Source organism: Heterocephalus glaber, unplaced genomic scaffold (genome assembly GCF_053883595.1).
Source record: "Heterocephalus glaber isolate CG9 unplaced genomic scaffold, H.glaber_assembly_v1.0 deba00001531, whole genome shotgun sequence".
NCBI lineage: Eukaryota > Metazoa > Chordata > Mammalia > Rodentia > Bathyergidae > Heterocephalus > Heterocephalus glaber.
Window position 1 is genome coordinate 12,747,844 of NW_028258329.1, and position 24,754 is coordinate 12,772,597.

Consider the following 24,754-nt stretch of genomic DNA (forward strand, 5'->3'; position numbering starts at 1 on the left):
TTTTATTGTGCTTGATGGTGTCTTTTGGATTTATATCCACCCTCACACGAAGATCCCTCCTGCTGCCATTAATAATAAGCACACAGGGGCCGGGGATTTAGCTCAGTGGTTCCACCGCCTGCCTTGCAAGCGGGAAGTCCCGAGTTCAATCCCCGGTACCAAAAAATAATAATAATAATAATAATAATAAACACAACTTTCCTCCCTGCCCCCTACCCCAAATGCCTGGAAACCATTAACTAGTCTCCATTTACAGCATGCTGTCATTTTCACAGTGTTGTGTGACCACATTCATACACTCACACATACTGTGGGTTTACTTCTCTTATGCTCAGCATCACTTCCTGGCCATTCATCCCTTTATGTATAGCACACATCAGCAATGCTCTCCTCTGTGGAATAGGACTGCAGGGTCCAGAGGTCTCACGGTTTGCTTAACCATTCACCTATGGAAGACAGCCGGGCTCCAAGGACAGTCTGACTGTCAGGAACAAAGCCACAGGGATCATCTGTGTACAGGTTTTCATGGAAACAGCACCCCCACCCCGGGAAATCACCGGGGTAAGTACAACTGTAAGGTGCTATGGCCATCGAAGTTTTAGGTTTTTAAGAAACCATCAGACTGTTTTCCAGAGAGTCTATGCCATTCTACATTCCCACCAGTACTGTATGAGTGATCCAGATTTTCCCATCCTCACCAGCATTCGGTGGTGTCACTACTTTTGTCTTAGCCCTTCCGATGGGTGTGCACGGCCTCTCATCTGCATTTCCCTAATGACAACTGATGTTGTGGGGACGGGTAAAGCATGGGAGTGGTGTGGCCAATGGGAACTTCCAGAAGGTCACTACCTGGATGGCCCTGGTGACAGCCACTGAGGGGCCTGAGCTAGGCTATGACAGGGAAGGGACAGAGAGGGCTGTGGGAGGGGGATTCCAGAAGTTGGCCAAATATGGTGACTGAAGGGAAGAGGAAAGAACCCAGAATAAGTACTAGGTTTTTGACTCAGTTGGAAAAGAATTTGGGGTTGGGGGGGGCGGTTTGTATCGGGAATTGAACTCGGGACCTTTTGCTTGCGAGGCAGGTGCCGGAACCACTGAGCTAAATCCCCGGCAAAAGAATTCTTTAAATATGTTGAGCTTTGCCAATAAGACATCACAGAGCTCAGGAGTGCCTGGATGTGAACCTTCAACACCCACACTGTGTCTGGGCTGAAGACAAGGATTTGGAAGATCAACTCCACCACTAAAGGTAGAGGGAGAGATCTGGTTCTGTGAACATCTAGTTGCCTGGTTCCCACCTGGAGACGTCCAATCCCTGGAGCCTGGACAGCCACTAGATTCCCACACACATAGACTGCTCGGCCTGGTTTGAATTTGCCACCCTCCCGCCTCAGCCTCCCAGCATCCTCCATAGCACAGGACACTTGTCATACACCTAAGCTCTATTTTTCAGGTGTATGGAAACTCGCTTAGGGTTTCTCCAATCCTTTTTCTTTGCTGTAGTTTTACAACTATTTCACAATCAGATGATAAAAGAACTAAAACTGATGCGAAGGCTGCATGAGCTCTGTCTACTCCTTTAGAAGCAGCAGTGCTGGCCGGGATCCCTGGGGACAGGGCTCCTGGCAGCTCCACAGTGCGGCTGTAGGGTCCCCCGGGCATTACGTGGCAGAAGCGCACGGCCTGCTGTGCTTTGGAGGATCCAGCTTTCCTGCTCGGCTCCCCAGGGCTCCCCACAGGTGCCTCCCCATCACAGGACAGGTAGCAGCGAGCCTTGCCTTTGAGGAGACTCTCTCTCCTCAGTCCCGCCCTGGCAGAAACCATGGTCCCTCTGCTTCGTTCCCAGACGGCCGCCCCAGGGCTCATCTGAGGGTCCTGGCCCTCCCGGGTGGGCACACAGCACACCTCTGCTCGCCACCCTCTCACACAGCTGTGGGCTTTGGCTGCAGCTTTTAAGATTTTTTTCATGGCAAATTTATTTGGTTGGTACATTTTAGATGCACATAAAGATCACACTCATCATAGGGAATTTGGAGCTGTACATGATAGATCGTGATTCTTCTTTTTTTCTCCATGTCCCTCCCCTCTCTTCAACCCTTCTTCCCCTCCTTATTTACAAAAGCTTTGTTTCCATTTTTTTTCCTTCCATTCTCTTTTTTCTTTTTCTTGTCCCTCCCTTCCTTTAAGATTTTTAAATTACGTTTACCAAGACCTTCCGGTCTCCAAGTGTACACCACTCACACCCACCCATACCCCAGTCTCCGGGCAGCCAGTCTCCCAGAGTCCCCCGTACATGTGGCCCAGTGGGTCACTCTGCAGACAAATGGGCAAGATGGCTGCTGCTTAACTATAACTCCGGGGCCGGGGATTTAGCTCAGTGCTTCCGCCGCCTGCCTTGCAAGCACAAGGACCCAAGTTCGATCCCCGGTACCAAAAAACCCCACAAAAACAAAACAAAATATTATTCTGAAGAAACCGAAGTTACCCTTGGAGGGTGGGGAAGAGGGGGAGCAGGAGGAGCCAGCAAAACCCAGCGAGGCCTATTCTATTCCCGAACTGACCTTGGCGACTTAGAAGCCATAAGTCAGATCCAGGATCTTCCTGCAAATCAGGGAGATTTTTCTCCCAGGAATATGATTCTGGTTTCTTACCTCCTGCTAATACCTCTGCAGCGTCCTGCCCCAGAACCATGGAGAACGATGATGACACAGTGAAGCGATGCGGGACCCCCCTCCAGCACAGCTGCAAATCCATTTCGTGAATTCTCTGTTTTTCAGTTCTGGGCTCCAAAAGCTCCACATCATGCATTTTTGTGCACAAGAGGCAAAAGAGTGAAGCTTCTGCTGTTGCTGCTTTTATTTTTTACTGAAACTTCTATTTATCTTTTTGCTTTATTTTTGAGTTTTCTAAAATTAAAAATCTGGTATCCGGACCCTGATTATTTAAAAACAAGCAAGTTAACTTCCGCTGAATAAACTGGCCCCTGAAGGAATCGTTTCCCCGGGGCCCCCACGATTCCTACAAGAACCCGGGAGGAAGAGGAGGAGGACCCGGACATGAGGAGTCCCCCCACCCCGCCCCAAGCTCTCCCTCCAGAGGCGTCTCCGGCCCTGCTCACAGGCCCTGTGTGGTGCCCGCTGCTCCGGGGCTCAGCGGTACCTGCCGTCCACATCCACAGCGGTGCCAGCCAGGACCCACCTGCTCCTCGCTATGCAACGCCAGAGGAGGCTGAAGCAAGCGTCAGCTCACAGCAAGCTGGCGCTCTGCAAAAGCGACTCCCCTAAGCCAGCTCACCCCAGCCGCATGCCGTGGAAAGCCTGCGTGCAGAGCAGTGGACCTAATGACGGGTCTCACAGAGAAGAGGGAAAAACCGGAGAGAAGTACGCGTTTGCCAGGTTTTCACTTTGCCAAGAAAGCAAACAACCTTCTCCTTTCACCACTGTTTCTTTTTGTTTTATTTCTAATATTACTTACCTTTTTACTTTTCTTTTTATTTTATTAGTTACGTTAGTTACACAGAACAATGGGTTTCATTTTGGCACACCCAGACATGTGTGTAACATGTTTTGATTCTGTTCACTCCATCACTCCTCTTTCCCTTCTCTGAAAATCTGCCCTCTATTTTCCTTTGATCTCTTTCTTTTTTTCTATTTCTCCGAGTTTTTTTAGAGTCCTCATAGGACTGAAAACGTGACATTTGACTAAGTCTTGCTTGTTTGGCTAACATGATGGTCTCCAATCCCACCCATCTCCTGCAGATAACATGATTTCCATTGCTTCTTCTAAGAAAGAATAATGCAATGCACATAGGTGCCCATTGTTGGAGGGGCAGAGCTTCTGGGCAGGGTGTTGGCATCATTCCCTCCCTGGGCTGGCATGGCACCAAGCTGCCATCCGTGGCTTCTCTCAGAAAGGGTCTGTGGGTCTCAGACTTCCGTTTCCTGCTGTGAATTTCTCAGTAAATGAACATGAAAATGAACCAACTCCTCTAAAAGAGCAGAACAATAAAAGACTAACAACAAAAATGGAGGTACCACTCTTTAACCATCATGAACCACATATGTTTCCATGCTCAGTGTCAGCCTGAAACTCGTGATTCCATCTCAAGGGTGGGAGAGGCTTGGCACAAAGCATGATGAGCGCTTCTGCTGGAGAAGAAAGAGCATCTGGACCTCTTCCAAGGCCTCAAGCAATGCAAAGACTCCCTGAGATCTAGGGGCCTCTCAAGACCCCCATAGTCTGCAATGCCACAATGCTCGAGAATGCCCATCCACCCAGTTAGCTTGGGCCAACTCTGAACATGTCTGCAGAATGGAGAAATGGACACTCTCATTCCGATAGATGCCACTGCTCAGCCTTGGGCTGAGTGGAGAATTCCCTGTCATATTCAGAAGCAGTTTGTCAGGGTCTGGCGGCCTTTGAGGGGGATGTGTCCCTGACCCAGGGTTGGGGTTGGGAGACTTAGCTCAAAGGTTTATCTGAACTGTTAGGTAGGAGATGTATAAGCTTTATTCTTGAAGTCATATTATTGTTGAGTTTCTTTGTCACAGCAATTCAGCCTTACCCTAACTGATATGCCATCTTGGCATTACATATTTTTTAAAATCAGTGATGTCTTCTGTTAAAAAAAATAATGGAACCCCACCAGCATACCCCCAGGCAATGAGTAGCGCACTGAGTCTCTCCACTCTTGTCCATGTTGAACTTGCCTAATCTGTGGACTAGATTCAATGCCTGATACGAGAACCTGGAAAAGCAGTCTGGATTGGAAACCGAAACAGCATGAACTCTATGCATGAGGTATAAGAATTAATTTATACCAGCCAGTGAGATGCCTTCTAAAGAGCCCAAACTTTGGCAACCAACTTCAGATCCCCAGAAGCAGGTGTGACGGTCACTTCCTGGTGACTTCATTGCAGTACGTGCAGGAATCCAAAGACTCCCTGAACTTCCCTGGGGTTCCCAATTTTGACAGAGCTGCCCGGCAAAACAATGCACCAACCCATCTTGTCACTGGACTCTGGGTGCATCTGCCCGAAGGTCACAGCACTGCATTCATGCTCCACTAGCTTAGGCAGTGCTGCAGAAAGTGGAGCATACAGTGCTCCCCCTAAGTTCAGGGCAGAAGTGTTTCCTAATAGGAAAGGAGAGAAATAGCAGATAAGAAAAAAGGCCACGAGCTTAAGGAAAATGCTCTGGTTTTGGACTCAGATGGACATGGATTCCAATCCTGACTCTCCCACTTGCTTATCAACTCACTTCCCATTTGGACTCGGTTTCCTAGAGAATACAATTCCTATTCCTACCTCATATCCAGGTATTGAGGACTGAGGCAGCAATTGGAACATACGTTGAATGTACCAGCCAGGAAGGAGCTCAGTAAAAACTGCAAAACAAAATCCACACGGAGCCTGCCTCCAGATGAGGAAGTGGGCAGGCCTCCCCCTCCCACAGGTCACCATGAAGGGAGCGTGGCCTGCCAGCTGGCCCCAAGTTCTCTAAGTTGTCAGAGACAGGCTTCTGTGGGTGCCGCTGTGGGACAGGAGGACGTGCTCACTGACCACATCCCAGCTGTTCTGTAGCTGTGGCTGCCCAAACCCTGCAACGATCCCCGTGTCTCAACCACCCAGCAAATCACTCAGCCAAAGCCCCAAGGGAAGTCATGTTCCAATCACCCTATTCTGTTGCCCAAATCCAAGAGATAAAGATGAACAGACATGATTTTGCTTTCTATCCCTGCAGCTGACAGTTGACTTATTTAATGAACAAACCCCACAGAACTAGAGTCGGCTTCCTACCTCGATGGTAGTCCTTACCACGTGATGGAAAGTGAAGGCCTGTGGGAAAAGAGGCTGCAGAGAAGCATAACAAGCTAATTATTATCATGAGCATCAGGTTTTTAACTTAGACATACACACACACTACCAGATATGGAACATTGGGTGATTCTTCACACCTCGCTTGGGGTTCCCTCTCATGCTGAGACCATGGTGCTGGGTCCAATCATCATCTACCTCTCCCTCACTGTGCTCCCCTCCTGATTTTCCAGCCTCTGTAATGAGCATCATCAACGGGGGTGGGGGGGATCATCTCAGCTCTTCAGGGAATTAGATACTCCTGCTGAGTTTGCAGATTGTCCCATTTCTGCATTTAGATTCTCCAACAGCCTCCGACTTCCCAATGTGCTCTTAGCATTCCAGGTCACACTCTTGCTAATAAATACTATGTCATGATTAACAAACTTCCAGCTGGGCTTCTGCCTCCTCACTGTTCAAAGCATCTTCCATTCACCCACTTACAGTGGCGCTCCACCCACGTAATTCCTCTGCTTGGGAGCCTTCAGTGGATCCCTCTGGCTCATTCTGCAGCCAAAGCGCTCCACGGTATGGCCCTATGTCTGAAATTTGTTTAATGTATTTGCTGCTTCAACATCTGTTTTCATCTGACATAAACTGTTCGAAAGCCAAGTGTGCCTTGCCACCTCTGGCTTGGTTAAACTCCCCTCCCAGTGTGGTTTTTTGCCGCGTAGTCCATGTATTCCTCATTCCCTAACCCCAAACCCACAGCTGCTGGACACAGTTACATCTAGTGCTCAGTGTCAGAGGCCACTTCACACGTCCTCCTTTACCAAATGCAACCCGCCCCAAAGCCTACCGGAGAACACTGGGGCCCTTGATAAAGTCCTCTCTCTCTCTCTCTCTCTCTCTCTCTCTCTCTCTCTCTCTCTCTCTCTCTCTCAGCCTCCACCCACTGGATGAGCTCCCCACTGCTTTCAGCCTCCCTCCTGACTTCTCTGGGATTTTTAAGTCACCAAGTTCTTCTGCCTCAAGCATTTTTGGGTCACCTCCTCATGGAATCTCACCCGAACAGTGCATTTGAACTTGACTTTCCCCCGTCAGGCTTCTCGTAGGGTGGCTGTCTTGCTTCATGGGCACTGCTTTTTATTATTATTCGTATTGGTATGAGTCCATGTTTGCAGTACCTAATGATTCCATTCCTTGTGGACAGTTGGTACCAAACATGTCTTAGTTTTTTCCATCCCCTTCCCACCCCTCCATCTCATTCCCTTTCATCAAAGATCTATCTCCCTGTGTCCTATGATCCACCTTTTACTTTGCTCTACATGTATATTTTGGGTTTCTCATACTTAAGCTTGTGTGTCTGATTTATTTCACTTAACATAATGGTCTCAAGGTACATCTGTTTTCCCACAAATGACTCAAGTTTATCCTTCTTAATGGCAGAGTAGTACTCCATTGTGTGTAAATACCACATTTGCTTTATCCATTCTGCTGTAGATGGACATATAGGCTGCTTCCAATATTTACCTTTTATGAGTTGTGCTGCTACAAACATGGATATGCATGTTATCACTTTGATATGATGTCTCCAACTCTTTGGGGTAGATATCTACAAGAGGACTAACTGGGGCCAGTGGAATTTCTAGATGTAATTTTTGAGGAGTCTCCACCCTGATTTTTTGGCCACTCTTGATAAGGAGGCCTTAAGACCCCATTAGAAAGAAACCATACAATCAGAATGACCACGCGCTGCCCTCTCTTCTCCATCACTAATCCCCTCTCCCGTCCAGTTCCAACTGGACTCCTGCCTTACACGCCCCCTATGCTCCGTGCATGGATGCTCCAGCTGCTTCCCTCTCATCTGAACCCTCCAATCCAACCCGCCCACCGAGACCATCTCAGTGATAGGTGTCCATAAACACTTTCCATCCATGTCCTCAGTCCCCGGATGATGAGCTCCCTCTCCCTCGCAGGGTGGGTTCCAGCACCAGCCTCCTGGAAGGAAAGCCGGAGACTGACTTGCTTACAGGAGCGTGTGCACACGGAGCTGCGCCGCCCCTGCCCCTCCCCCAGCCACAGAGGGCGCAGTTCTCTTCCCTCCCAGTTCCACACCAGGAAGCCGCCCCTGGTCCCACTGGAGCCTCGAGTGAAAGTCGGCCCCTCCTCCTCCCTCGGGCACCAGACAACTCCGGGCCTGCTGCCCCTAGAAGCTGCCCTTTCACTTGTGAGCCTGACTTATCCGATATACCGGGCAGGGCACCCGGTCTGGGGACAGTGCCCAGTGCCAGCTCCCTCGCACACCCTCTCTCGTCAGCGGGGAGAAATCTTTCATCCGCTTCTCCTTGAGGCCACTTTGTGAAGATGCGATCTTGCCCAGCAGGTGCCCCAGCCATCTGCAATAGCCAGACAACAAGTGACGTCCCATTCAGCGTCCCCCAGGAGTGGTACCCAGCGGGATGAGGTGTGCCCAGGCTCTCCACCACCGGGCAGGAAGGGACAGGTGGCCAAGAAGAGGCGGAAGCCCTGGCTGTGTTTGTTTGCCTCTATCAACGCGGGGCCGGTTTTTAATTTTCCCCTCGGCAACTCTCCACACCGGCCAAGAGAGAAACTAATACGTTATTAGTCTCGTGGTGCTGTAGACGTTTACTTCCTCACCCTTGTTTTTTAATGGCCTTGCTGAACCCGGCTGGGCCTGTTTCCTGCTCAGACTCTGAAGGAATTCGGGCTTTTTGCAGGGAAGAAAGACAAGGATCCCCCAGGGTTTTATATTAGGAATGTTTCTAGATTGTTGGTTGCAGGCATATACACTTGTTAATTTGCACCCTAAACACACCCCATGACCTCATTTAAATCTGAGTGTTCGTGCGTGTATTCCGAGGGCTTGTGCATAGTTCCAACTTAATCAAGTACTTAATGGGGAGCCTTAGTATTCGTTGTCTTGTCCGTGGGCATCTATGCTCATCAAGGCAATAGCTCCTGGCTGTGTCCAGCGCTCCACGGTTTCACTGAGCATTGCCTGTCCCCATCCAGGGAGTGGACTGTTTGTCCCCCAAGGCGACAAAACCTTGCAGGGCACTTTCCAAAAGCTCCATTTGAAAAAGACATGTTTCTACTTATAGATCTTTTGGAAATGCCAGGCATTTCCAATTTAGAAGAGCTGTAAGGAAGCTGAGCGACAAGCCTACTGCGTGCCAGACACCGCGTTGGGCTGAGGGAGGCAGTGATGACCTGGGAGTCCTGGCTACAGCCCCCCCCCCCCGCCCCGGACTACAGTGTGATTCGGAGGACAGGTCGGGAAGGGAGGCCCAGTGCAGAATTACAGGCTGAGATCAGCGCCAGCAGGCGGGGCTTGAGATTCAGGATTCCACCCTGAAGGGAGGTTTCCCTAAAGAAGGCTAAAGTGAAAGATGAAGAGGGAAGAAACTGGCTATTCACCAGATGTTAGAGCCGGAACACACAGAATTTGTAGTACAACTCCTCTGTTTATAGACAAGGAAACTGAGGCCTGGCAGAGCTAGAAGACTTGTGCGAGGTCAGAGCTAATTATAGAAACCAGCCCTGCCCTACCCAACCCCTTTCTGCTAAATCACATGGATTTTATTTATATCTCAGTTATAGATTATCCAAATACAGTTGGCCAATAAAACGCAGAATATTGAGTTTTTAAAACCACATCCCTCAAGACCATAGGCATAAATAACGATCGTGTTTTACTGCGGGTGATACCTTTTCATTTGGCAAATCCAGAAGACTTCGCATCAAATCAAAATTCGAGACAGTTTGTTCGGGAAGAACGGGAAGGTCATCGCCCCATCCGAGGTGCGCCCGCAGCCCCAGCCTCGCCGAGCTAATCTGGGCGTGAGCCGTGCCCAGGCTGACATCACGCCCGGCCAGGCGACTCTGCTGTTCCTCGGAGAGGTCCAGCCCTGGGTTCCAGCAGCCCGGGGCTCGCTGAGGCCGGTCATTCGTGTGAAAAGCCGGTGAGGCGCCGTCCGCGGCCGGCCCGGAGAGGAGCGCGGTGGGACCTGGGTTGGGGCTGGGCTCGGGCGCGGAGGGGCGGTCTCCGTCCCTCCCCAGACGCTCCGAAGCTGTGTAAAATGGGGCGCGAGGGTGCATTCGTGCGCTACTGGTGTTATACACATGCACACATTCGGTCTTTTTTCCCCGAAAGATGCTTAAAAGTAAAATCTCGATCGGACAAAGGTGCTTTGCAGCAGGGCGCCCCTCCCAGATGGAAGCAGCCTTCTCGGGACACCTGGACAACTTGCCCGGACCTCCCCGGGCCTGAGGTGGGACGCGCGCCCCCGCCGCACTCCCGCGGAGCCGCACAGCCGGGCTCTTCCGCGTCCCCTCGCCGGCGAGCGCCCCGCGCCCGAGCCTCCCCGCCCGCGCGGCTCCGCGAGGGTGCGGCGGGGCGGGGCCTCCGGGACCGCGCTCGCCCCCGCCGGGTCCCGGGGCGCCCGGCCCGCCCTCCTCCGCGCAGACGATCCTCGCCTCCGGAGCTCGGCGGCCGCGGCGGGGGCCGGGCTAGGACGGGGCTGGCCAGGAGCCCCCTCTGCGGCGTCTGGAGCCGCTGGTCCCGGGAGCACTGCGTCCGCCCCGGCGGCTTCTGCGGGCGCTCGCGGCCATGCAGCCCGGGAGCAGGCGACGCGCCCCGGACCGCTGCTGAGCCGGCGGGGCCTCGGGGACCCGCGCCAGCCGAGCCCCTCCCGCCGAGCCCCGGGCCGCCGCGCGCCGCCCCGCACCCGGTCTTCGCCCGCAGCCCGGCCGGCACCACCCCCCGCGGGCCGCAGGGGCTCATGCAGCCGCCAAGGTAAGCGCGGGCCGCGACTCGTTCTGCCCCGGTCGGAGCTCAGCCGCGCCTGGGTCGCCGTGGCCTTTGGCGGCAGCAAAGTTTGGTGGCTGAGCGTCTGTCTGCTCTTTCCTCCCTGAACTGCTCTGCGCCGCAGCCCCTCTCCCAGCGGACAGTCGACCGCTCCCCCCCCCCCCCCGAGCCGCGGACCGGGCCGGCCTCCCCGCGTCCCGCCGAGAAGCCCCCTGGGTCCGCGTCGCCCGGGCATCTGGCTCCCCGGGGCGCGGGGTTTCGGGGCCACGAGGCGAGCGCCTGCCCGGGGGCGTGGGCGCGGGGCACGTTCCCGGCACCGGATCAGGTCCAAGCGCCTCGAGTGCGGACGCGCGGGACTTCGGGGCAGCGTGGAGCTAGGGGTGCGGCTCCCCGGGGTCCCCGGCGGGCGCGGCGTGCAGGGCACCACCGGAGCTCGGCTCCTGGTTTACGCCCCGGCTCATCCCGGGGTATAAACTAGGGTACGGGGACAGGTGTATTTAGGGGGAAGGCGCCTGTGAAGCGCTCTAGGATGCAACTCTTGATTGCATCTTATTAATTGTAATTGCATTAGATTTGCTCGGAGGTAGAATCAATTTCCCCAAATTGGGATTTTTAATGGGAGCCTGTGAGCTGCTATTATGCGGTTTCGGTAGGCGTTGGATTGTATTTGTTTTATAAATTGGGTGTCTTGCGGACGGATTGGGGGGGAGATAGCGCCATCTAGCGGACGTGGTGAGCCGTGCCTTTCAGGCAGCAAACTTGGGGCGCTCTCAGATTCCTGCGCCAGGTGAAGAGGCGGGAGCAACCCTCACGTCTGGGCAAGACTAATTCTGGGTGTCCTTGTGGTCCCCCGGAGCCGAGCGCCGCGCCTCCCTGAGCTCAGCACGCCTAGCTCAAGAGACGGAAGTGCAGGTTGTACGGAGTGGCAGGCTGTCACCTCGAAGACCTCTATCATTTTCTCCACCTGGTTTTAGGCTCCCCGTTTATAAGGTAAAATGTTACCTGCCTTGAGGAGATGCCCCTTCCCCTGGCATCTGTCGCAGAGATCTGGAAATCCTGTGCGGGACCTTGCTTTCCTGCGGTGCATCACAGGTGGCTTTTCTGGCGGCTCTTGAGCCAGGGCCCCCTGGATAGGGATTGGGGTGAGGGGAAGGAGAAGCGGGAGAGGGCTTGTGCCTGCTCCTGCACCGGGCAGTGTGTCCCAGGCCGCATTTTTGCCCATATAAATTGGGGGGAGGGGTGCTGCTGCTGCGCTGCCACGGCAGGTGACAAGAAGCCCCCTTGCCGGACACGGACAAGGTCTCGCATTAAGAACTAGGGTAGACCCCGCTAGGTGGCACCCAGGCTGCACAAAGGCGCTGGGTGGGGCACCTACACCTTCGCGGGCTCCGTGTTCTGCGTGGGAGGTTTGTGCTGCCACCTTCCAGGCCAGATGATGTTAGCGATGAGCTGGGTTCTCCCTGTTCCGCAGGGCGGGGAGCACTGTGGTTTTCTCTTGTGAGACGATGCCCCCCTCCCCCAGCTCCTCTGGACTGTGGTGGAAATGAGGGAGGCCCAGGCTCCTTTGTTCAAGACCCCGGCTCCTATCGATTCCCTCCCGGGTGACAGACAGGTGCATAGGCTCCCAATACACATGTGAGGTTGGTTGTCTCCCCTCCCCATGCCGTCTCCAGCTGTCTCTCCGGGCATAGGTGTGGGGCGGGCCTCTTCCTGATGCTGCCCCACCCGCGTGTGTAACAGCGCCAAGGAAGGTGGAGACTCCTGTTCAGCAGGATCCCTTGTGGGAGCCCCACCGGCCTCCTAGAGGAGCAATACAAAAGGAACAGACCCTGAGCACCCTCCGCTGGGACAGGGGCGTCCTCAGCACCCCGGGAGCCGTGCTCGCTGCCCCTAGGACAGGGCCCTGGACACAGGCATTTCCAGTTCTGGTGGCCAGGGTTCTGTGAGCCTGCAGGACGTTTTTCCTCTTCGGCCTTGCTGAATGAGTTAAGTTTAAGCCCTTGCTTTCAGCAAGTGTGGCTACAAAGTTTGATCGTGCCTAAGGCGCAGCCTTGGAGACTGGGAAGGAGATGTGGTCTCTGGTTCCCCGAGGAGTCTGCCATCCAGAGAGTGAAATTGAACAAAATCGAGACAGCCCGAGCAGGTTACTTGGAATCTGGTAATGCCATGAAATGAAGTGAGCGCTGCCCTTTAAAGGTAATTGTTCAAAACAAAACTTCTAAGTGTCTGAGGTGGGCGTCCTTAAGGGGACCACTTTGCTTTTCAAACGATATTCAGTCATTCAATAAAATAACAGCACAAGTTTAACTTGAAGAAGAGAGGCCTCCCTACATCTCTGATATTCTCACCCCTTCCCCCAAGCTGGTTCCCCACCTCCCCAAGCTGGGAGCACCTAGAGCCTCATGCACGCTAGGTGAGCACTTACTACTGAGCTACATCCCTGGCCTTTTTTTTTTTTTTTTCTTGTTTGACCTCTATAAACACTCGATATCAGCCTCCTTTCTTATAGCAACAGCTGAAAAGGAACAATGAATAGTAGAGGCAGTGGAGGAAATTAAGGACTGGCTTGCCGTAGCATTCAGTTTCCTTGGTGACAAATGAATCCTTTAGAAAGGATGCGCAGTTTCTTAGCCAGGTCTGTCCTATGAGTAGAAAACGCTGCATCCTGTTAGAACTCGGGGCTCAGCAGGCAAAAATGTCTACTGTGGTGTACAACTTTATAACTCTAAGGGCAGAAAGAAAAAATTTTTGAAATTTGGGCAAAAATTGACAAGATAAATGCAAATCGCTTTTTATTGGCACATTTTTAAGTCATTGCTAATTCACGAACCTAAAAATGCACCACAAACCTGTTCAATTTATGAAATTTATGATATCCAGATTACTACAGTAAAGAATGAAAGTGCAGACAGCACAGTTTATGAGTGATTACAAAATTGCTGGCTGGATTTACTTCTCATTTTGCAGTTGTCCGTTTAAAGCAAAGCTGACAAATGCAAAACTTTCTGCAATCGAGGTACTACATCTACCAGTCCGAAAAGCAGGCAAAAACCTTGAAAACAAAGAATTCTACTGATTTTCCGGTAAAACAAGACCAATTCCCGGAATTGTGTCCCCTGTCGGCCAAAGCAGAGATCTGCAGATATGAGTAAAAATGCCCTAAAATGTATTGACTTCTGACTCATTGGGGCTTTTTAGTATTTCAGATCTATTGTGGCTTCTCAAGATCTTTGTAGCAGCTTGCTGTGGCTGACAGCAACGATTTGTCCTGTCATCTGACAATCCATCCTTCTAAATAAAGCTATTCTGCCCAAATCCTCAGTGAGAACTGCAGCACCATTACTTTATTCCGCCACTGGCTTGGCTTCCTCAGGGTGGAGGCAGACAGTTTTTCATCTTCTGTAGGCATTTTGAAGAATTTTCTCTTTGATGATATATGATATCTTTAAACAATATCTCATGGAAACATACTGACATAGAGACACTTTGGATGGGCCTCTAAACGTCCTCCGACATGTTATACAGTCATCAGCCACAGTGCAAGCTACTTGGAATTCACTCTCCTGCTACACTTTTACACACTTCCCAGCTGACTTTATACACAATCCCTGTAGATTGTCTCCAGATCTGTTTGTGTAAGTTGCTTTCACTAAGCTTGATTCTCTTAAAGTCGGATCTGTTTGACCTTGTGGTTTAATTTCCTTTGCAGGGTAACCATTTTACCTGTTAGGGCAAAGTCCATGCCATCTCAGTGACTTAGGAATTGGCTTCCAGGATCTGTTTTCAGCTCCTGACATTGCCATCCTGAAAAACAGATCACTCCACCAAAAACATCTCCAACAGACCCTGGCTTCTTCCATGTGTGGGTTTATCTGATTGTCAGAAGAACACACACAAATGTGTGTTCCATTTACAGGAGCATAAAAATTACAGGGTTTCCTCAAAAATAATTGGTACCTGGAAGAGAAGAATAATTAGTATTTGGAAGTTTTGGTGGATGATGTGCTGTCACTGAATATCCTTGGAGGTGGGAGGAAGTAGGGTATAAATAATAAATAGATGTGTAAATGCAGTTGAATTTTCTCAAATGGACATCCTCTTACACAAGAGAGGCAAAGCAGAAAGAGATGCAGCCTGGACAATGCCTCGCCTGCACATGCTACAGGAATCACGGGGAGATTGGTCACAGGCGCAGCCCTGCTGGTAACCCCACACTGCTACATTTGGGCAGCTCGTGTTGCCACGCACATGAGCTTCGTAAGACTTTAACTGACTTGGTCATGCATCCATCAGTGCAGCTAACTAGTTTGACATTCAGGTTCCAAACTACTGATTTCAAAAGGCTTCCCTTGCTGTTGATCTCAAGACCGTGTGGCAGAGCAGATTACAGGCCACCTCCTCCACATTGTGAGAGTTTTATGTCACTTTCTTTTTTCTCTGCTGGGAGCATCTTGAGAAAGGAGCTCCCTAAACTCCAAGCTCTGATTTCTCTAAACTCTTGATTTCTTCATGACCAAATGGATGCTTTTGGCAGAGTCTACTGACTCGGAGCCTGGTAGGGAACATACTGACCCCAGAGCGTGAGTTGAGAATCCAGAAGAACAAGGAAAAGCGAAGCATCTGGCTTAATATTTGATTTTGGGGGTGGTGGCACATGCCTGTAATCCCACTTATTCAGGAGGCTGAGGCAGGAGGATCCCAAGTTCCAGCTTGGGCAACTTAGCAAGACTCTGTCTCAGAATAAAAAAGAGCTGGACATATGGTTCAGTGGTAATTGTGAGACTCTGGGTTCAATCCCCAGTAACTGTACACACACACACACACACACACACACACATTAAGACATCCTCTGAGTGACTTGTGAACTAAAAAGACTATAATAAAATGATAAAATAGATAGATTTACTTAAAAGTTTTTCTGTTGCATAATACTTAGCCAAGGAAAGTACTCTATGAATATTTGACAAAAAAAAAAAAAACTTGCTATCCAAAAGACAGATAAAGAATTCTACGTTCTATTTCAACTTGGAAAGTCTTTTAGGGAGGACAGGAGAGACTGCTCAGTGAAGTTTTCCTTCCCTTAAAATACTTTCATATTTTTGTTAGTGTCTGGAAAAGAGTATTTCTGTAAACATATTCCCATTTCTAATGTGTGATCCATCATTATACATATGGGATGTATTATTGGTCTGACAGAAAAAGATAAACCCTGGGTATAGATGAGAAGCAGCTGTGGTTTGTTCAGAAAAATACTAAACTTGGCCTCATAGGGCCTGCATTTGGCCTTTGCCCTGCCATTTATATTCGTGGGGCCTTGGACAAGTCCCTTAACCAACCTAAGCCACAGCCTCCGATTTCAGAGAGATGGCTGTGCCCGGTGCATAGTTAAGACAGCTGTTCTTATAATGAGTGCTTGCCAGGCCTGGAGGATAACTGAGAACACAATCAGACCCCATCCAGAAAAGCAAGTTATGTAGGAGACCTTGGGGAACCCTGCAGATTTCCCCCCCTGGTTCCCACACATGCAAAGGCCATAGCAGAATCCATGCATCAGAATCACAGTACCATAACCCAAACAACAGCTCTCCCCCATGATACGCAACCAATACTGGCAGCTGCTTTCCAGTGCTTTCTCTGCAGCTGTCTGAGTAGGTTACTACTGTGTGACCTCAGTCCCCACATCAACCTTCGAAAGGGGCTACTAGAGATGTCCCACTGGAGAGATGAAACAACTGAGATCTTAGTCTGTCCGACCATATGATCTCAGCCGCCATGCTGTATTGCCTCTCAGGTATAAAAGCAAATTTTTTCTCTACCTGGCACAAATTTAAGAAAGAAAACGATGGTGGTGGAGAAGACGGTCTCGGGAAGAATAGACTCAGGTTCTTTCCCGGTTGGCCCTTTTCCCTCCCGCCATCACCCCGGGCTCTTCTCCATTCCATTCTAAGCAGTCCTGAATTTGATGAATAACTTGGTTATCTGCTCCTATTGCTAAATGCCTATGGTATTTGCACTTGGCACTGAATCGTTCATTAATCCAAACCCTGCAGCCTTCTGCTGGTTCAGGGAGACACGGACGCGCTCTTGGTTCACACAGTTGCCATTTGGTCGATAAATGGTCCCAAGCTGGCTGTTTTTCCCAGGCACTTGCTGGAATGGGGGGAGGTAAACACTGTGTGGCCTTCATTACCGGAACCTAGTCTGTCCTATGTGAGCGTGCCCAGAAGCTGCCTTAAAAGTGACAGGATGTTACTTAAGGTGTGGTTTCAGGTGTACACAGTATGATTAAACATTACGGTGAATGTTTAAATTTTTTTAGAATTTATTACAGTAAAAGTCATGTTACCATTAATCCCCCTCAAAATACTCCCTCTCTCTTCAAACACACTTATCCCATTATTCTTGCCACTTTCTGAAGCAGCTCTGGAAGTCCTCTTTCCTGAGTGTCTTTAGTTGTACTCTCGTGGCTACCTGGATGCCCTGAATCAATTCAAAACACCTACCTTTCATGGTCATTTTGACTTCAGGGAAGAGCCTTATGTTGCCTGATGCCAGACCCAGTAAATAAGGTGGACAAGGACTCAAATAACGGTTTTACAAGCCTGCCTTTCCATTGAGTAGCCCTGGGCAGCAGCACTCACGGTATTTTTTATCATACCTCATAAAGACACTCACAAAAGGGAAAGTCCAGAACTGTTTCCGCAAGTAGCAAGAATGATGGGATAGGTGTGTTGGAATTGAGTGGTGTTTTGAGGAGGATTCATGGCAATGTGTCTTTAGTGTAATAAAATTTTTATTTAAACACTGTATTTTCTGATCAGCCCTTATCCTGTAGTATTGTGGGGAATCATTACCAAACTCTTTCATGCTGCCATTAAAACCTAAAATGTCAGGCCAGGGATTTATCTCAGGGGCACCATGCCTGCCTCGAAAGTGCAAGGTCCTGAGTTCAATCCCCGGTACCAAAAAAACCCCCATAAAATGTCACTCTTCAAATAACATTTCCTGATTGTCCGGCCACATCTTCACTTGAGAAAAGTAGAAGTATTACAGATGAGGCACCAGAACGGCTCCTCACAGTCAGATTTGGCAAACCCACTGGTTACAGAGCCAAGGAGAGTTGAGTGAATCCCAGAACAGGGGACCATGGAGCTGGGAGACACAGGGGCAGCCAGGCCATGATTCTGCAGGCAAAGAAGCTAAAGATCCAGACACCGGGACCGGACATGGTTGAACCGCACAGGTGGAGGCAGAGCCATCCCAAAACCCAGGTCTCTGTCTTTCCCCATAGCCACGGCAGGATCTTGAAAGTTTCCATCGCAACACTGACAGTTAAGCAGTTCATAAGTGCTCTTATTTCCTCAGTGAGTTCTGTAGGAAGAACCTGCAAGCTTATAAACCAGATGGGGTCTGAGACAAGGAAAGTGGGGGGAGAAACCTTCATCCTGAGACTCTGGCTGTACGCAGGTTTATACTCACACACTTCCAAGTGGGAAAAAATACGGCAGGAAAAAGCACAGCGGATCTGGGAGTTTCTTGAGAATCTTATAACTCGACGTGGACAGGTGCAGAGAAGGAAGAAAGGGCATAAATGACAGTGCCCTGGAAACGCAGCTGCAGAAACTACTAGCAGAGCAGGAGGCTCTGAGCTGGTGTGGCCAAGGCTGGGGACAGAGCACGGGGCAGCTTGTGTCATGTGTTGGGGTCAACAGGCTGAGAGGAGACTGAGGAAGTCTGTGCCAGGGAAGCAGCAGGGAGCTCACCAGAGGTGGCATGACAGCAGGAGTCACCTAGACCTGCCCAAGCCCCACTGTCCCCAAGCCAGCAGGGTGATGTCAGGCAGGTTACTTACCTTCTGGGACAAAAGTTCAAGTAAGTAGGCAGGCCTGGTGGCACAGCCTGAAATCCCAGCACTCTAGGTGGCTGAAGTTTTAACCCAGTCTGAGCAATTTAGTGACCTCCTGAGACATTGTCTCAAAAATACCAAAAAACAAAGGTGAGGGAGGCTGGGGATAAGGATCAGAGAAAAGGCCCTGGATTCAATCTCTGGTATCTAAGTGTGAGTTGTCTGGTACCCAAATAAGAAGGGACAGAATAAGTGACTTTAAAATGGGAAATGAAGTTCAGAAAGAGGAGAGGAAGTAGCTATGTGAAGACACTTAGCGTCCCTAGAAGGGACTAGTTTGTGTTTTGCTCTGGACTGGTGCACACCCCTTTGGCTGGAGACCATGGCGCTTCTGACTGTCTAGTTCCCTGTGGGATGAAGGGGTTCATAGCATTATTAAACTAAACAATAATATAAAGTAGAAAACACTCACTGGGGAGGGAAAAATCAAAACTAATAGTTTTGGGTGAAATTATCAACAGATTAGAGAAATCCATTGATGGATCAGTGGGTGGGTTTGATATGAGCTTGTATGCACATGGAACTATCCGGAAAGATGAACAAGAAACTGTTGACAGCTATTGCCTCCAGGGAGAGCCATTTAACAGGAAATTGACTTTTTAATCATGGGCCTATATTCCTGTTTCAGTCTTTTTTTTTTTTTTTTTTCAACATATTTGTCACTAGACTGACAGAAACTGAAAGCCCAGAAACGTAGTCCTCATGGCATTGTCTTCCCTGAGCAAACCCCTTCCTCTCTGCCCAGCACAGAGAGCACAGGGAGGGACAGGCTTTGGGGAGCTTCAAGAGGACTGCTCGGTGCACGTGTCCCTGCAGCCCCTGAGGGGTCCCAGACTCTTCCAGACTCTTCCTGAAAGGGGTCCAAGGTCACCGACCCTAACTACGGGGCGGTGTGGCCCAGACTGCCCTAGAGATGAAAGCTGATGGAGACTTTTTCAGGCAGTGTGAAGTCAGTGCTAGTGAAGAGAAGCAGTGTGGATCAAGTAGACATTGCCCAGCCAGACTCTGGACGTCTTGTACATGTGACTCCGAGCTCTGTAGTCAGTGGTCCTGCTCTCAATGCCCCTCTCCAAAAGCCTCACCAACCCCACTGTGTCAATGTGCAGTAACGGGGTGTAAACTTGGGTTCCAGCAACACCACAAAAACGCAGCACCCGGGGTGCTGGTCACACTGCCAAATGGGGGGTCCTTGTATCCGGCTCCTCCAGCTCATCCCAGGACCCCCAAAGTCCAATTCAGAGCTTTCCCAGAGCCACACTCAGTTTTTGTTCAAAGTACAGTACAGAAAAAAATCCATTAATAAAAAGAATTTGCCTTCTGTGAATAAAATGGTTCTGATCTGCTGACATACATTTTCAGACATGTCCAAGAGCAACTAATATCTGCCACTGTATTTTAAATGCATATGAACGAATTCAAATGGAAGGTGAGCTACTTCTTCAGTCTTTAAAGAGAGCTACAGAAATATCCAGGAAATATGGTTTTTTAATTAAAATACTGGGGAAAAGTACCTGTCTTAATTACTGTGAAGAAGCCTTCCTCATGGAGAGGAAGATGCCTGCCCCAAAACCAGGGAAATGGTGTGCACAGAGAAAGGAAAATGAGATGCCAAGTGGGATCCAAGGAGCATGTCCTAAGATTCTCCAAAGTCAACGATGAAGAGTTTTCTGATGCGAGAGCGGGGACAGCGAGATCATAAATGCCCTGGAAGCAGAGCAGTAGGGAGAGGCCTTCTCCTATCTTGTCATGGAAACAAACATGACAAGGAAGTCGGATGGCCACGGGTCCCAGAACCACCTCCAGGGAAGAAAGCAGTCACAGTGAAGGAGGGCAGTGATGTCCTTATGGCCACAGTGGGCAACTGTCCTTCCGCATGGCCCCTGTGTGCCCCCTGGCCACCAGTGGGCCTCCATAGCGGTGGAATATATGCTAAAAGAACTATCTAAAGCCCTAGCTTGAAAGTTGTTCCTGGACAAAGTACAACACAGTTCCCAAAAAGAGAACATGACACAGGACCATTTAATAGAGGAGGTAGAAGCGGGCATGAGGACAAGGGATGTGTTATGTTTAGACTTTCAGAATTCCTTCTGCCCAAGCTCTACCCCCAGTCATTTACAATACTAAGTCACTCCTGAATATGGGGACAAATTGCTTTAGAGATGGGGGAAAAAATAGGATGAACAAGTCCTTTTCTGAATGATGAATTATAAACAGGAGGATCACCCTCCCCTGGAGTTGCTCTGCTCCCAGACTCCTGTAAATTTACACAGATTATCTGAAGGGGAGAAAGCTCATATGGTTCCAGTCCTGTGGATGAAAGGAAGGCTCTGCAGAAATAGCAAACAAATGGTGATTAACTACAGCACAGGCTTATGAGTGAACAAGAAAACGCAAGTGAAGTTTTTGTGGGCGCAAGGCTCAGTTAACACATTTACAAGAACATAATCCAAATTACAGGAAAAGGGTCTCTGTTGTCAGTTTATAGCCACCAATGAGGATTTGGGGTCTTTGCAAAATGCTTGCTTGCTAAACGCCACACAGGACCAAGTGTTCAGAAAATGCCAAAATGCTATCAGAAATGGTACTAGAAACCAAGCCAAAATAGTGTCTTACTCAGGCTCTAGAGACCTGGCAGTTTTATTCCCTTCCTCTGCAGAAAATATCTCAGCAGGAAGGTAGAAGGATGACCAGGGAGAATCTTTCACAATAGCAAGGCTGCTTTGCTCCTGAGAGCTTTGGCGTAGAAAAGCCAAAGCCAGCAAGGGGGTCTGATCAGAGTCCAAAGCCGTGAAGGTCATGGGGGGTGCGAACAAGAATGAGGTCATCAGATCTGAGAGGACCAGGCCCTAAGGCAGCTCATGAAGTTTGAGGGAAGAATTAGATAAATGGAAAAGACTGGATCCCACCCGAGTTAGAGAGTGAAGCAGCTTATGACATGCTCCAAGCAGAAGTTGTTCAGGGCAGGGGGTGGAGAACAGAAGGCTGCTGGGGAGATGTTACTGAATTTGGGGCCATAGCTGCACTGGTTGGCCAAAATACCTGGGACCAGTACTGAACTATGAGCTTTTTCCTTATGTGGCAGGGATCTCTTGACGCAAGTGGAAGAAATCTAAATCCAGGCTAGTGTCAAGCAAATAAGGACAATATAAGCTGTGGTTCCCATAGCTAGAGAGGTCCTGGGTAGCTCAGAATCCAAGGATGACCTGCAGGGGGCAACACATGGCTTGGAGATGCGATAGCCCTGAAAATGTCTAGCAGCCCCCAGAATTCACAAGATAAAATGCAACTTGAGTAAAAACAGTACGGGAAGTTGGGCGCAGTGGCACACACCTGTAATCCTAGCACTGTGGGAGGCTGAGGGAGGAAGATAAACCAAATTCAAATCCAGCCTGAGCAACTTAGTGACTTAGCATGAACCTGTCTCAAAGTTTAAAAAAAAAAAAATTGGGGAGCCAGGGATTTAGCTCAGTGGTTCCACTGCCTGCCTTCCAAGCACAAGGTTCTGAGTTCAATCCCCAGTACCAAAAAAGGGGATCGAACTCGGGACTTTGAACTTTTGAGACAGGCAGCGGAACCACTGAGCTAAATCCCCAACCCCCCCCAAAAAAAAAATTTTAAGGGCTGAGGATATGTAGCTCAGTGAGAAGGCCCTGGCTTCGGTCCCCAGTGTGGGATAAATAAATAATTAAATGCCAGCTCTGCCAATACAGCCTCAGCCACCGACACTCATAAACAGCCGCCTTCACCCCAGGTCACTACTCCCACACTCATCCTGTGTTGGAACCAGAGACCGGAACCAGGGGTTCTGTTTTGCCCATGTTGGGTCGCCAGATCGTGGGTGACATGCCAGCCTCTACTTTACCGAACAGCCTGTTCTCTCTGTCTCGCCTTGACTTTAAACCCGATGCTCTGTGCACACAGGGTTGCTGGAGGGACACGCGTACTAGAATTTAGGAACCTAGAGACTCTTCTACATGTCAGCCCCCTAGATGCGCTCATTAAACATGCTCGTGTTCATGGCCTGTAGCTCAGTGGTAACATCCTTGGGTCACACACACAAGGCCCTGGCTTTGATCCCCAGCACTGCCTGGTGGACATGCAGCTGCTGCCTGGGCTGTTTCCCTGGAGACTGAGATGCAGCTGCTTAGGGTGGGCCGCAGCATGTGTATTATTTTTACCACACACACACACAGTGGGCTCCCAAAAGAAGAAATTGCTGACCGAGGCCTTGGGTGGGGCTCCTGGCCTCAGTATCTCCTCCTTCTGCAGCCCCTCAGCCTCTTCACTCCAGCTTCTGCAGCCCCTCAGGCCAGCCCCCCCACACACACACACACACCCGCACACCTCACCTCGGGAGGGCTCCCCCACCACACGCCCCCGGCCTGTGCCTAGGTTCTGTGTCTGTTCTACTTGCCCCTTACACCTTACTGGGAGGATCTGTCCTGCCTGACTGTAAGCCTGGGGCCGACCTGTACCCCACCATGCACTGAAGGCATGCCAACCGTGGGCTTTGCATTTATCAGCCAGTACTAAGCTCCTCAGCCTAAGTCTCCTCAGTGCACACAGGGTGATCATTGAACCTTCCTGCGCTCAGTGTCTAGAACTGTAGCACCTCACATAAAAGCAGCTCAGAATATCTGCCATCGCTCCTCAAAACAAATCCTTCAAGACACCTCAGAAGATGCAGCGCCATTTTGATTAAAGTCTTTCATTCTGAGGTCTCTTTTCCCAATCATTCTTTCTCTATTAGCTGTTTCCAACAACACTTCTCGCACAGGGGCTGTTTGTTAGCTTTCTGTCACTATCACAACATAGCGGGTATGGTGAACCTACAAAGAGGAAAGGTTTATTTCCAGCTCACTGTTTTCGAGATTCCAGGGCAAGATCAGGTAGACCCGTGGCTTTGGGCCCTGGTGGACATGCAGGATGGCAGTGGGAGGGAACATGGGGTGGGGCACCCATGCACACCCATGGTCTGCAAGCACAAGAGAAAGAGGCCAGTGCCAGTTCCCAGGGAGGCCATGCCCTCTGTACCCTAAGGGCCGCCCACTAGGCCCCACCTCTTAAAGGGCCTTCCACCTCCTAGTAGCATGACCCAGGACCTTTGGGAGATATTTAGCCTCCAACCTACAGCAGGGGCTGTCATATTTATTTCTTATTCCCCGTGGACTTGCACACTGTAGGTCCTGAATGTCTATTTGTGGACTGATGGCCCAGACCCTGGATTTTAGGAACACCCTGTTCTTACTCAGAAGCAGCAAACTTGCAATCCCTGCCACCACTGCCCCAGGATGGCTCCAGTTTCCTGAAGCTGAATCCTTTACCAGGGCCAGGCAGGAGCCACCAAAAGAAAGTCTCGGGCTGGGGATTTAGCTCAGTGGTCTCGCCGCCTGCTGCGCAAGCTCAAGGACCCGAGTTTGATCCCCGGTACCAAAAAAAAAGAAAGTCTCTGCCCCAGGGCTTAGACCACTACGTGCAGAAGGAAGCAGAAGTGCTCAGATTCTGTGGGACTATTTGTCCGAAGTGGATACACTATGAGTTAAGTGAGTGTCTATGGTACATAGAGTACTGAGTCCCCAAATCCAACATTCTAAGAATTCTTATTTCTGCAGAGTTAGAAAGTTGTTCATAAATCGGTTACTTTGGCCAACAGAGACAGATTCCTCCAAGTCGACACAACTTGGGGCTGGATTTCTCTTGATAGTCAAGTGTGTAGTGTCCACATCCCCACTTTTGGGATGTCCAATTCAGCCTCACATTTCTCCTCGCGGTTGCCGGGAGGGTTGCATTCCTTCCTCAAATTCTTTGCTCAAGGGTCTTCTCCCAAAATGGCGGCCCACCACTAGCAAAGTTGCTGGGGAAGTGCCCAGGCCCAGTGCCCCTCCCGAGTTGCATTCATCTACAGTCTTGGGGTAACAGTATTAGCCTGACCTTTTCAGGTGATGAAAATGAGGTGTGGAGCTTCAGAGTCCTCCTGCCAAACTCAAGAAGCTGGTTGCTTTGGCCAACAGAGACAGGGCATTACAGGGAGGGCCTACTGTCAGGTCTTTGGAAGGCTGTACGGTCTCGCTGGGTCCTGGGCGTTGGTCTCTGACCTGGAGATGCAGCTGGCGTGAAGGTGGTTAATTACAGTCGGGCGCTGCTGGGAATGCTAATGGATCTCTCCTCTCTAATTATCGAAAGCCTTTAGAACAAGCTCGGGAAAGGCAAATTCCAGCAAAG

At 50.1% G+C, this 24,754-nt stretch overlaps 1 protein-coding gene and 1 long non-coding RNA gene across 3 annotated transcripts in view; one reads left to right on the forward strand and one right to left on the reverse strand.

The window, feature by feature from the left end:
- The window catches only part of LOC110350695 (uncharacterized), a 47,583-nt gene extending 37,894 nt beyond the window's left edge, over positions 1–9,689 (reverse strand). Inside the window, exon 1 of the long non-coding RNA XR_002397424.2 lies at positions 9,528–9,689. This is a non-coding gene — a long non-coding RNA (uncharacterized LOC110350695). The remainder of the gene's footprint in view (positions 1–9,527) is intronic.
- Rgma (repulsive guidance molecule BMP co-receptor a) overlaps positions 9,636–24,754 on the forward strand; it is a 39,216-nt gene continuing 24,097 nt past the window's right edge. Inside the window, exon 1 of one of the 2 annotated variants that reach the window (XM_087188351.1) lies at positions 9,636–9,781. Coding sequence is in view for 1 of the 2 variants with exons in the window: in XM_004852713.4 (XP_004852770.1) it covers positions 10,601–10,614 (14 nt within the window). In the remaining variant the exon portion in view is untranslated. Of the gene's footprint in view, positions 9,782–10,295; positions 10,615–24,754 lie in introns of those variants that run through there. The other variant, XM_004852713.4, reaches the window with a different exon arrangement.